This window comes from Schistosoma mansoni, chromosome W, assembly GCF_000237925.1.
Source record: "Schistosoma mansoni strain Puerto Rico chromosome W, complete genome".
Classification (NCBI taxonomy): Eukaryota; Metazoa; Platyhelminthes; class Trematoda; order Strigeidida; family Schistosomatidae; genus Schistosoma; species Schistosoma mansoni.
The window spans coordinates 43,609,375-43,623,128 of NC_031502.1; the positions used below are offsets into that span (position 1 = coordinate 43,609,375).

At 34.7% G+C, this 13,754-nt stretch overlaps 3 protein-coding genes across 4 annotated transcripts in view; 2 read left to right on the forward strand and 1 right to left on the reverse strand.

Moving 5' to 3' along the window:
• The window catches only part of Smp_038970 (long-chain-fatty-acid--CoA ligase), a gene marked incomplete at both ends in the record, with an annotated part of 8,662 nt that extends 2,150 nt beyond the window's left edge, over positions 1-6,512 (forward strand). Inside the window, 2 exons of the mRNA XM_018789808.1 lie at positions 3,490-3,879; positions 6,369-6,512. Of these exons, the coding sequence (XP_018655214.1) occupies positions 3,490-3,879; positions 6,369-6,512 (534 nt within the window). The remainder of the gene's footprint in view (positions 1-3,489; positions 3,880-6,368) is intronic.
• On the forward strand, positions 1,092-1,199 carry Smp_187840 (long-chain-fatty-acid-coA ligase putative,(fragment); the record flags this gene model as incomplete). The annotated part of the gene is made up of 1 exon (XM_018789810.1): positions 1,092-1,199. One exon carries the CDS (start codon positions 1,092-1,094, stop codon positions 1,197-1,199), a length of 108 nt encoding a protein of 35 aa, XP_018655215.1.
• Positions 6,513-9,393: 2,881 nt separating the features above from the next.
• Smp_038980.1 (hypothetical protein) overlaps positions 9,394-13,754 on the reverse strand; it is a gene marked incomplete at its 3' end in the record, with an annotated part of 10,899 nt that continues 6,538 nt past the window's right edge. For both annotated transcript variants that reach the window (XM_018789811.1, XM_018789812.1), the window contains exons 5-7: positions 12,562-12,717; positions 11,727-11,833; positions 9,394-9,535 (exon numbers count right to left, since the gene is read on the reverse strand). In XM_018789811.1, the coding sequence (XP_018655217.1) occupies positions 9,394-9,535; positions 11,727-11,833; positions 12,562-12,717 (405 nt within the window). The remainder of the gene's footprint in view (positions 9,536-11,726; positions 11,834-12,561; positions 12,718-13,754) is intronic.

Below are 13,754 nucleotides of genomic sequence, written 5' to 3' on the forward strand. Positions count from 1 at the left end.
ACCGCCAATTGTAATAGTTTCAAACTAATGACGGGTTAGTTTTGTTGATAATTTTAATAGATTGCTATTTTAAGAAATATGAAATGGAATTTTATAATTTATGATTATTTTGTTTAAAACTATCAAGTAAAAGTCATAAGTTCAACTTCCTTACTTGGTTTAGTTATTCATTTATTATCATTGAGAATAAATAATTAATGCTTACTTTTGAGATCACAAATATCAGTAATATTTCTGTATCCTACAAAAACTAGTTGTTGATATGAACTAAAGATCCTTTAGTAAACGGTCTGAGTATTACTGTCAAATGCATCCTAGGTTGCAATAGGATCTTAATATCGTATACTCTTATAAATAAAAAAACGGCAAAGTATTAGTTAAGACTAATGAAATGTGTTGTGAGTAGAAATAGTGTGTAGTTTTCAACTCAGAGAGATGATGTGTAGTTTATCCACAACAAATTTATTTTCTAACATAACTAATGATCCGCATTATGTGATAAAGCATGGAGACACGGGCTAAATATTATAGTGTATGTAAAACGGTTACGTCGCTTAAGCTATCCACAACCACTGAAAATTTGACCTAAGTGAAACATAAATTATTTCTGGAAAAGTAATTATGTTATATTTGACTAAATCATTATTTAGGTTGAAGTTATGGTAAAAAAATACTCAGGGTGTCTGCTTTGTTAAATTCTGTTTAACATTAATGTTTACTGCCTATCAAAAGAGAAACATTTAAGTGGAGAATTTTAATAATTTTTCGGTGACACCTCACATACCATGAAGAAGCAAAATATTCATTCAATTTTGAAGATTACTTAAAAAGAGCTTTGTGTGACCTAAAGTAGAAAAAATTTGAAACAAAAATAAATCAATAAAATCTCTAAATATAACCCACTTGTCGTCTTGATAAAATTACATAAATAGGGTTGTAATTGTGTGATACACAGGATTTTATGAACTGTAGTAAAACTTTTTTGTAACCTTGTAATTACTCCTACTGAGGTGAACTTATAAACACACACATCATTATACATAAAACTTCTTACTTTTTCGCTTCAGATATGCATTCGTAGTAAATGTAATATGCTTGGTTATTATAAAAATCAAGAAAAAACGGAAGAAGTCCTTGATTCAGAAGGCTTTGTTCACACAGGAGATGTTGGAGTTTGGTTAAAAGTAAGCTCTTTTTAATTAAAGGCAATAATAATTCCAAAGTATCAGATAATTAAATCAGTAGTTGTTTTATCGGAAAGTCATTGGTCTAAGACATAATTAAACGCATATCTTCATCTTCAATTATTTTAATAAACTACATAAAAATTAAGTATGGAAACTGTGAACGGTTGAGAGTCACCTATATTTGTGTTTGTATTCTTCTAAAATCAAATATATTTCACATGTTTCAAGATTTAGAAAACGTGTTAACCTAGAGATTTTTTATCATTCCTAATACTTTTACACACTGATACTTTATCATTGCGTTCAAACTCCCAACCAATACATACACAAATAATTCATTGACAGAATGCTTTAAATTAAAAAATTCTATGGTCGAGAATATCCAATAAATATTAGCGTGATGTCAATTTGAAACTTTGTTCTTAATAATCATAATATTCTAAGCTTACTATATGCATAAATGTTAAAATAAAAGTGAATTAGTAAATTTTAGAGAATTCGATTTCGACTGTCTCTTGACAACAGCATTACTTCAGTTCAACGTTTTTCCTGAGTGTTTATTTATCAAAGTCTAACTGTGATAAATATGGTTAGTTTAAAGAACAATGATTAATTGTAACTAAATTTCTTTTGTTTTATACCTTCACATAAAATTCATATATATATCCATCAGTAATAATGATAGCTATCATTACAAACAGCAGACGTATCTTGAACACTTATTGGAGTTATTGAGTTCTCCAAGCTAAGAGAGTTCAACTTCTCCAACAGCCTCACCCTGAGCCACAAATATTCTCTATTATCTACACACTTATTATTCACTAGCTATAAAAACTAATTAAAGAATTGGGAAACCTAATCACATGAATAACAGGGCTATTATATTTACATATACATGGTCCATTCACTTTAAGCAATATTTATTCGATCCATTAATGTAAGGCAAAATTTATTTTATAGGTATTAGTTAGTCGATTAATTATTTTAACCAACATTTTTTAGATAACTGTAAGGATCCGTGTACTTTTTGTTAGCCTTTTGATGAAAACTATGATGCTAGAAGTCATTTATTTAGTATAATGTTCATCAGGGCTGTCCACTCTCCTCATTCTTGTTTAGCTTTGTCGCTGTCATGCTTTTAGAGATAACACTTTCATCATTTAAATCTCCAGAAGTTGAACTTTTACCGGGGGACTCACTTGTTGACTTGGAATACGCAGATAACACAGTTCTATTTGGTGATGACGCTGACGAAATACAGAGTCTTCTGACCACTATAAGCAACTGTGCAGGCATGTTCGGGATGCGATTCTCCCCCTTGAAGTGCAAAGTGTTACTTCAGGATTGAGTTGCATCGACGCCTGAACTAATGATAGGGATGAATTAGTGAAACTTCATCAGTTGAGATGGCTGGGACATGTGTTACGTATGCTCAACCACCGACTGCCCCGACGTGCGATGTTTTATGATGTAGGAGTAGGTTGGAAGAAAGCTAGGGGTGACCAGATCAAAAAGTGGCAAAAATCCATGAAGTCACTGATAAGTGGACTGGGCCGTGTTGGTAGGTGTAGACTACCTGGTTGGGATTCGCGAGATGACAGCAATCGATGGTTAGAGACCTTGAATGACATGGCTCAAAATCGTTTGCAATGGCGAAGGTGCATCCACTATTTGTGTTCTGCCAAATTCTAATCTTCTGAATTCTTCATGTCTCTATCATTTTCCTCTTTCCAAATTTATTACACTGGATTATACTCCTTGAATAACATATTCAAACCCTAATATTTCACATAATACTTATACTCTTACTACTTCTACCACTATGGGATTTGAATCGACAGCTGCACCTCTGTGCTAATGTGGTATGGCAACTCCAACTGATGTACGTACGTACGAAGTCCTACGTTGTGACTAACTGATAAGGACAAATTGTGCATATCATTTCAGCATAAAATTCTAGGGAGATAATTGGCAGTAGATTGAAGAATAATATATAGTTTTCTAGTATTTTTATAAGACTCTTCACCAATGCTTAATCCAAATCTAGGTTGAGATATTGATTGTTGTACTAAACATGGTATTTCCCAAGTTTCTGGATAGGAATATGATAGGTTGTATCTTTCTAGGTGTAAATTACCTACTGTTTGTAAATATTTTACTAACCATTTAGTAAATTGTCAAGACTGTATTTAAATATGTCAATCTATTATTTATTCCCAAAAGCTTTTTAAATCTGATTTTCAGAATCCTAACACAATTTCTGTACCTTCTTTATTACAAATTTATTTCCTGTTTCTCATAGAATGGAGCATTAAAAATTGTGGATCGAACGAAAAATCTATTTAAATTATCACAAGGAGAATATGTAGCACCAGAGAAAGTAGAACAAACCTACTTATTCTGTGATCTAATACAACATGTGTACGTTGAAGGTCATTCGCTTAAATCTTATGCAGTAGCAGTGGTTAAACCGAACTTTAAAAGATTGCGCAAGGAAGCAGTAGATATTATTCGTAAATTACCAAAGACAATTTCATTACCTATTGAAAAAAAGTGTGAGAACATGAAGGATGGAGAATCACTGAAGGAAATAACTAACGCTGAATTATGCACCAGAAAAGAAATACGTGAATTTGTCTTGGAGAAAATGAACTCAATTGCTAGAGAAAAAGGTCTAAAAGGATTTGAACTGGTTAGTCTAGTTTACAACAATAGATTCTTCCTTTTAAAATTATACATACATAGACAAAGGAAATGTTGGTGAATGTATAATACGCTTGTTGCTTTACCTGGAATTTTCTAATCTATGTAAAACAAAGATTTAAATAATATGTAGTGGCATAACATGTTTTAGGAAATAATTGAATATTCTATTTACAGAAAAAGGCTTATTAATAGTGTATGCTGCTTCTGTCGACTTAAGTAGTATCTAACACCAGTCAGAAGTGGGATGCCTGGCATCGGAAGGTTGGGAAGACCGAATCTAAGAGAACGGGAAGGGAGAGCATTTATTATGGCGATGAAGGAACTATGAAGTTCGAGACAATTGATGGAGGATTTACAAACGAAGTATTGATGAAAGAATTCTTTTATTTTGTAAATTGGTTGACTCTATCCAAGTTCTCGTTCATTACAGCATTAGATATCATTGGTTAAATTTTTAAGATCATTCCAATACATATTCTTATGATTTGCAACATGAAAATATTTCATATATCTGCATTAATCGGAATTATATATGGTACTTGGTCACCAAACACTAACAATATATGTACTGTGATATCTTACGTTTGTGTAACTGCTGATTTTATCTTCAATGAGCATTTTAAATCAAAGGCTATAGGAGAGATACAAGTGAATGTTGATGTTAATGTTTTATTTGCTAGTCTATGATTACTAAGAGATACATGAACGACTTCGTCATTCAGCTACAACGTAGAACAAGGCACATATATTTATCGGTCCCAGTTGCCATACCTCATTAGCACAACAAGATGAACAATGAATTCATCGAAGCAGTTACTTCAATAGTAGTAATATATACAATAAAAAGATTGCATATAAGATTGAGATACAAAGAGAAAGAACTAATTCGTAGAGAGATATAAAATAACTTTAATCTCGGAGTCTAAGGAAAGACAAAGAGTGTATACACCTACGCCATTGTGATCGATTCTGAGCCATGTCACCCAGAGTCTTCAACCATTGGTTACGATAGTCACGCGGACCCCAACCAGGTAGTCTGCATTTACCAACATGGCTCAGACTAGAAGTTAGTGACTTCAAGCACTGATGCCACGTTTTGGTTTGGCCGCCCCCAACTTTCTTCCAATCATCCCATATACTAATCAGCATAGCGCGTCGTGGTAATCGGTGTTCAGGCATACGTAACAAGTGGCCTAACCATCTCAGTCGATGAAGATTCATGACCTCATCAATTGATTTACCATCATTCCCTAATACCCTGTGTCTAACCACACTATTACTTACCCGGTGATCCGAGCAGATGCGAGCAATATTTCTAAGACATCTGTGATCAAATACTAGTAACTTACGAGTAGCTTCTACTCTTAATGGCCATGTTTCACAGCCGTAAAATAGAACAGAACGAACTGCTGCGCAGTATACTCGTCCTTTAATTGATAGTCGGATATCTCGTCTTCACCATAGGTGATGTAAGTTGGCAAAAGCCAAACGAGCTTTTTGAATCCGTGCTGAGATTTCGTCAGACACCAACCCATTAGGGCTGATCAGACTTCCAAGATAAGTGAAATTGTCTAGGTAGGAGTAATAATCGGAGTTGAAGAGGGAGACTGAACATGAATACAGTGGTCTTGAGTGCTGTTGGAGGTACTAGAGCAGTTATCACGTCCCGGTTGGCCACATCGTGGAAGAGTTCTTATAGAGGTACCCGAAAAGTAAATTGAGTTAGAGTTGGTCTTTGTGATCTGAAAACGTGACTGCAATTCCTAAGGGACAACTGCCTGAGGCCGGTCACACACGACCTTTTTGTAAATAGCTTCCGTGTTAGTTCCGTATTTGTTGAGACTTTAGTATCGTGGATGGAAATTTGTGGGATAAGACGAGGTGTGCATTTTTAGGGTCGACCTTTTCTAACCACACTCTTCCGTTGTGGGAAGGCAGCATCGCTGTTTTGCACCTTACTGTTGTCACACCTCTGTACAGTTAGCAGTACGACTTCGCCCTAGGACCTTTGGTTCACTGTTTTTTTAATCTTACCGTTCCTCAACTGATCTGCCTCGCATGATAGGACATTGAAGAACGAATATTCCAGATGGTGTAGCCCGATTGGTTCACCACGACAGTCAAGCCCGACCACCACGTCAAGGTAGCAGCAACGGTCGGGACATAAAAGACTTAACGTCAAAGATACAACTATAGGATGAAAGATTCTGGTGTGATTTTCACGCAAACTAATACTAAGATAAATGATCTTCACTTTATTTTTTTACAAGCGGTGAGCTACAGTCCCACATATAAACAGTTTCTATACCAGTTTCTGAATGAAACTGTCAACCATTAAGTTTTGTTTTAAACAGAGACGTAATAGCCAATCAAAACAAGTGATGTTTGTGCTGAAAAATGTAGTACCCAAACCACTAATATATATATATATATATATATATATATAATTCTTTAATGTTTTACCCTTAAATACAGGCCCGTAATATCTACTTAACGCCAGAACCGTTCACAGTAGACAATGGTTTATTAACTCCAACAATGAAACTTGCAAGGATAAATCTACGAAAACATTTTGCAAATACTATTAAAAATCTGTACGAAGAAGAGAAGTGCTGTTAACTATCAAATTGTTTTTTATAGTCAATATTTTAACACAAGGCTATTTTATATCGTGTAGTCTCATTCACTTATTTTAACACTGCACATTTTCACCTTTTTCAGTAACAGAAGACGATTGTGCTTTAATTCCGCTCTTTATTATTTCCTCAAAAACCAACTATATATATATATTTGCCATTATTTACTGTAGAAACAAAGTCCCATAACAATGGTGTAACAACTTCTTCGAATTGTTACGCAAGTTCTTTGTCATTCACAGTTAAACGGATCACCAATGCAACCCGAAAGATGATAACAAAGAAAACCTTAGAAAGTGGTGTATGTGCTATGCGAGGACTGATGAAACGATTTCCTGTTTATTGAACTCAAGCAGATTGAAGAGGCTTCAGGATAGGGACTAGTCAAAATGCTTGGTGGCAAATTTTAGTATTTTTTGTGATGATACGAAGAAATTACTTTAAGTAAAAAAAAAGTAGTAGGGTGAATGGATGAATCTGATCATGTATTTAAAACAAACTGAATAATTGATCAGATATCTTTTAAAACAAAGCTCAGTAAATGCATTTCCATTATTTAAGTAGATCAAACCTGATTCTACTTTACTTTGATTCCACCTTCTTCCAAGATAGACGCGAATAACAGAGATAATACATTCAATACGGGCACATACGAACAAGATAATTTGAGAGCGACATACACTTACACTACAGATAATGATTAAATACACAGTTACTTTGGATTAGGTAATAGAACACAGAATGCCAATTAACATAAGTTTTCAGATGGATAAATACGGCTGGAACGTGACATATCACACACATTAAATGAAGGGTCGGCAGTGTGTATTTAGTTCTTGCCCAAATCCTATTCAAAAAACCCAAATAGGAAACGATCCATGTATACAATTCATAGCTTAAATTTTATTAATGACCCAGAGAAATGAGATACTGTAGTTAATATTTTGAAATCACTATGTCAGTTGAAACATTATATCGACCATTCCTAATTCAAGATGATGATCACTGTAGTTGGTTGTACTATTAACGCTAGATTATCCGCTGATAACTTGGATAAAACAGGACAGCTTCACAAGTTTAAAAGGAAAGAACATATCATTTTCGCTTGAAGTTTATGAAACCTAACGTGAAACCATTTACGTATCTATCATGGTTAGAAAAATTGGTGTTCGTCAGGTTGTTGAAAATCTTCATTTAGATTAAGGGGTTCATAGAACCCTGCGTCAATAGTTTCACCGCATCTTATGGATAGAATTGTTATTTATTTATACTTTTCACCAACCGAGAAACCAAGCCTTGAATTGACATTCGAAGGTCAATATTGATCCATCTGTATCAAAGGACGTGTTATCACCAGTACGGCACTTCGGGCTTACTACCTATCACATTACAAGAACGTAATGTATTAGACAAAAATATTTTAGTGCACATTATTGCCGATAGCACTTAAAGTGCTTGGGTCTAGTTGGACTAGAAAGGTTAGTCGTCAAAATACCATCAAAAATAGATTTTGCTTATAAACAAGGTATTTCATTCTCATTACCTAACCCTACAACTAAAATGACAGCCGTGTCCAACTGGAATTAGTATCTAATGAGCGATTAGTTTATTATCACCACAGCTTACAAATATAGAATTACCTAAAGATATATACAGAATAATCTATCTTCTTAGTCTTCAAAATCCCCTTAAGCAACTGAGTAGGCCATATAAATCGCTCTTAAGTAATCGAATGTTTCAGTGAATTCAAGTACACAGAAGACCACGAAAATGGAATGACTCTTTGAAAACATACAGTTATCAATTTTGCTAATTGATGAACGTTTATTTACGTTTATTTCAAATTATCAATTAGGAAAGAGCAAGAACAAAGATTCTAACAGAATAGCATGAATTCATCTCATTTAGTTGGTTCTCGTCAGCTGCTTAAAACCTGTGATATTTAAAATCACAATTACATAATGGGTTTAAATTACTTACATGAAAGCGTTTAGTTGGAAGTTATATTGAAAACACATTAGTATAGTATAGCGAGGGTGTATATAAAAATAATAGATTGAGTATTGTATACATATATATATATATATATTCCTTCGTTGCATCTTGAAAATTTTTCAACTCTTCCTTGTATTTATTACATCATTGAGTCTTCCTTCAACTATCTTCCATATTATTAATCTTATTTTATTAGCTGAGCTCTACTCATTTTATTCCTATCAGCGTTTACTTATTATGTAATCACTTGTTTCCGGCCGTTTGAACTGCTGTCACAATCAATGTTGTAGAATTTTCTTTTACATAATGTATTTACAACATTCAGTCTATTAAATTTATCGACACCCTTGCTATATTATACTAATGTGTTTTCAATATAACTTCCAACTAAACCCTTTCATGTGAGTAATTTAAACCCATTATGTAATTATGATTTTAAATATCACAGGTTTTAAGCAGCTGACGAGAACCAACTAAATGAGATGAATTCATGCTATTCTGTTAGAATCTTCGTCCTTGCTCTTTTCAAAATGATAAAGGTAACTATGTGTATGAAATGTCAATTACGCAGTTCTATGTTTAAAATAATAGATATTTTGGCTCACCCCTGTACAATAAATGCGAGTCTTATTTTGATGTATGTGAGTCTATACATTATTTCTTAGTATACTGTAAAATAATTGTAATAAATTTGAAGTCAAATTAGACTCATAAAAGATATAATCAGTACTTTCAGTACTCTTATTTACGAGAATATTATTAACTGCAAATGTTCTGAAATACCCTGATTTCAAAAACACGAAAAAATACAATTGAACACGATTTACTGCACAAATATATGTACAAATTGTAAGCTTAATACAAATAAATTATTCACGAACAACAACTGTTGCTTGTTGTTTTTTACGGCCAGTTTTTAAGCGCTTCATTTGTTGTTGCTCTTTCCTTTTGATAGCAGCCCGTTTTTCAGCCATAGTACGTGCAATCTTGGCATATCGTTTTCGTTGAGCCCTAGAAAAAAATTGTGGAAATGAATAGGGAAACATTACCCTTCACTAACTAATATGACTAGAAATATTGAGTCATATACTCCGGATAAAAACGATGCGAATCAAGAAGATACAAGGAACGCACTCTTTGCAACAGTTTTCAGACAGTAAACGACGTATCATCGGTTTGTAAACAGGGATAATTATTCACACCTTATAGCATATTTTTGTAGCTTACATGAGAGGCCTTGTTTTTTTTATTTCTAGCAATGGGTGAACAGAATAACACAAATTATACGTAAAATTCGACTGAAGTATCTTAATTATAATGCATTATCATCTACTGTATTCTCGATAACCTCATATTTACCCTTTAAATTATTTATTTAAGAATATACTACCGAAGACTTAGGGTATTCAACCGTAACAGTGATGTTTTAAACTGTACATGCGGCTAGATGGATAACTTGATAGTACAGTTGTAGCTATGGTGATTTATCAGTTTCAAGAACTTGTATCGATGCTATGTAAAACATGATGACTTTAACTGTCCGAGCAGATGAGACGGTAGGAACAATCGATTACTTCACTCTCTAAGGTCCCAGATAGGCCTACAGATTATATAAAATTGTTTTAAAACTCCCAAATATTCAATAGTTACTAAACATAAAGAATAGCAAAACTCGCATCAAATGTATTTTCCAAACGTTCCCCTCCAACGGAACTACCACCAGAAAGATCACTATGCATCGTGAAATTATTTCTGGTACGTTAAAAGGAACATATTTACTAAGAATCAGAGTAGCTAATGTAAGGAAATATGTTCTTTTTGTATTTATAAAGGTTGGTAACGAAATCTAAAAACCTAGAATCATTCCCCGTAAACTTTAACTGATATATCCCGACGGGAATAATGAATGGTGAATGTTGGGATCTATTTATGGTATAATGCTATACTTATATTTTTATTGTATAATTGTTAAGTAACTAAACTATGTATATTCACAATTCTCTTATTATAAGCTTTATTTTGACTTATAGACTATCATTGTAGGATTTACAATTCTTTATTTATGCCCAGTTTACTAATTACAATCTCCTACAATCAAAGCCAGTTTTGGCTAGAACTTGTACAAACGTTATTTTCTATTTTATGGTGTGATGTGGTTTGTTTTTTATTTTATTTAAACACATAAATATTGGTACAAGGAAGCACCAGATACATATGCGCCGCACAAATCTCATTTGATTTGTGTGAGGGCTATGATACTGCACAGGCGCCCAAACTGAAACAGGTGGTTTTCTTAGGGAGCCACACCTGGAGCCTTTGACATGAAGGTCTGATCCACAACGCATTGGAGCATCGTAAGGAGATGCAGTCCAATGGTAGCCCGTGACCAACGATTGGTTCATACGCCATTTGCTCCCTCAGGATACTGGAGTCCATGTACATCATTGGTTTGGAATCAGGGTTTCCCAACTCCCCTAGGTGAACTTTCCGTGTCCACCAACCCGGTCAAAGCGCCGGACATTCGCTTTTCGTCCTCTCAATTTCGTAAACAACACTTTGACCCGCCACTAGAAGGCAGTGAGTAGGACTTCCCTGACAGAGGCTATATACGCGTGGCCATATGAGAGCATTTCGAGAGGGAGAGCGGACTTTCCTCACTCTCGGCCGTACCAGGGCATTTGGGGGCTTTTGGTTTGTTTGGTTTGTATATTAACCCAGTAAGTTTGAAATATATGATTTATATCGCGGAGGCTGAGATTGGTGTTCTGGACTTAACAAGCAGTGTTAGACAGGAAGAAGAAGGACCGATAAAGACTCTGGACTGCTCGTATGGGTTTATGCGTCATTAGTCCGGTCGACAAGTCACTGTTCTCTAATTGGCGGCATCATTACGTTACATATTCGTAGGGCACAAAGCTACAAGCTATATCATCAACACTACAACAAAGTATTTGAACTCGCACTGATATTTGTCATATTCAATTGACTGCTTGGTAGACAAGGCTCCTAGCAGAAGTTAGTAAAACTAAAACCCCGACAGTATTATATACGTGATGAAATATAAATTTTGTGCTAATAAGATGTAAATTGTAAAAATGATTACGAAATATTTTTTGAGTTATTCACGAGTAACTTCCTCAGATGAAACAACACATTATCAATCAGCTATTCGACAACTATCACAAAAGCAAACTAAACTTACTTCATAATTTCAGCATTAGCTAGAAGCTCATCTACAAGTGTTTTCCCTCTTTGTTTTCGTGGCAGTCTATCGTAGAAGCTTCCAGGATCATCTACAACTACACCCCTCTAAAGCAAATTATTAAGCCAAAAGAAAACAGTAAAAATAACGTGATTTGTCTCTTACAAGGTAATTAGGATAATAAATTATGTAGAAAACGAGATAGTAACGAAAACTTAACAACTAATAAGTTCTAATGTCGGTACAATATTTGGAAAAGAGATCCTTCAATGATATAATAAGTTTCAACACAGAATTTTAAAAACAGATGACGGACAAAATGATTAGAAATGAGTCGACTACTGTCAATAAACTGAAGAGAATAAAATAAATAAGTGATACAATTCATTAACCAAATAAAGGTTTGTGGGTCGGGAGTTATGTGTGAAGCCTAGACCTGATGGTTATCTGCCATAACCCAAGTAGATGAAGAGAGATTTAGACCAAGAACCTGATGGTCGAGAATAGAACGTTTATAATATTATATTGTACAGCTTTACGTACATGTTGGATAATAAGGCATTTATTTATTGATGCTCCTTTTGAAATCTTTATATGCCTGTTAATTTAACATGGTAGGAGAGAGACAATAGATTTGCATAAATCCGATCGAGAAATATAAATTCCCAACACACTAATTTATACAAGGTTGATACAACAATGCCTTGAACAAACAACTGCATACATTTTTATAACTATTAAATATATGACTTGGCCATAGAAAAATACGACAGCAATAAGAAGCTGAAAATAGATAGCGATCATACCAAATTATCATAAATCTAAAATAATTTACCTGGAAGTAAGCAGATTTCCCATCCGATCTTCTCACGTGTGTATCTGATGAAATAGCTCGACGTAATCTGATTAATTCTAAATCATCACGATCTTCTTCTGTGATATCAGGTCTCGGCAGATCAAACCAGTTTGACAGTTTGCTTTTGCGTTCAGCCTTAAGTCGAAAATCAAAACAGGTGTGATTTCCCGCCGTACAAATAAAAAACGTTATTTTAATGGAAATAACGGCCATTTTACTGACGATTAACAACTTAGCGTTTTGCTTGAAAATTAGAGCAACTTAATTCGTACGTTATCTAAATATTTCAACAAATTTCAGGCCTACTGTGCCATCTTTAAATAAGCAATTATGAAGGCAACCGAACCACATACCAACATTTATTTCTTCACTTAAACCTGTGACCCCTCGTGGAGGAACGTCAGTCGCGCATAAGCATTCTACATCGAGCTCTGTGCTACGCAATCCATTCCAGTTGTTTACAGTTGCTATCCACCCTTTTCATATCTGTTTCCAATCCCCAACGCCATGTTTTTTTGGTCTTCATCTTTACCGTTTCCCTTCAGGATTTCAGGTTAGCACCTAGCTCGGGATGTTGTCTGATGATTTCCTAAATGTATGTCCTATCCACCTCCCTCGTCTTTTTCTAAATTCCTCTTCAGTTGAGGCCCACTGATGCAGAGTTTTTACTGTCACACTGATTGTTTTGACCTGCATTTGCTCGTATATATGGGATAGAAGGGCTGAGTCGTCTGAGAAGTACAAATCGTCTACTTGCATTCTAGCTGTCCATCGTATTCCATGCTTCTCCCCAGATGTCTGGGTCTTCATAATCCATTCGACCACCAGAAGAGGAAGGGAGAGAGTAAACAGCCTTGTCTGACACCAGTACTTACTTGGAATGGGTCTGTCAGCTGTCCTTTATGCACCACTTTACAGTGTAGTCCGTCGTATGAATTCCGTATTATGTTGACGATTTTCTCAGGTACACCATAGTGTCAAGGAAGATTCCATAATGTTCCCTCATCCACGCTGTCAAACGCCTTCTCATAATCAATGAAGTTGATGTATAGTGACGAGTTCCACTCAACTGATTGTTCGACGATGATACGTAGTGTCGCGATTTGGTCTGTAAACGACCCATCCCAAAGGAACCCAGTCTGTTGACCTCAAAGTTGAGTGTCCACTGAATC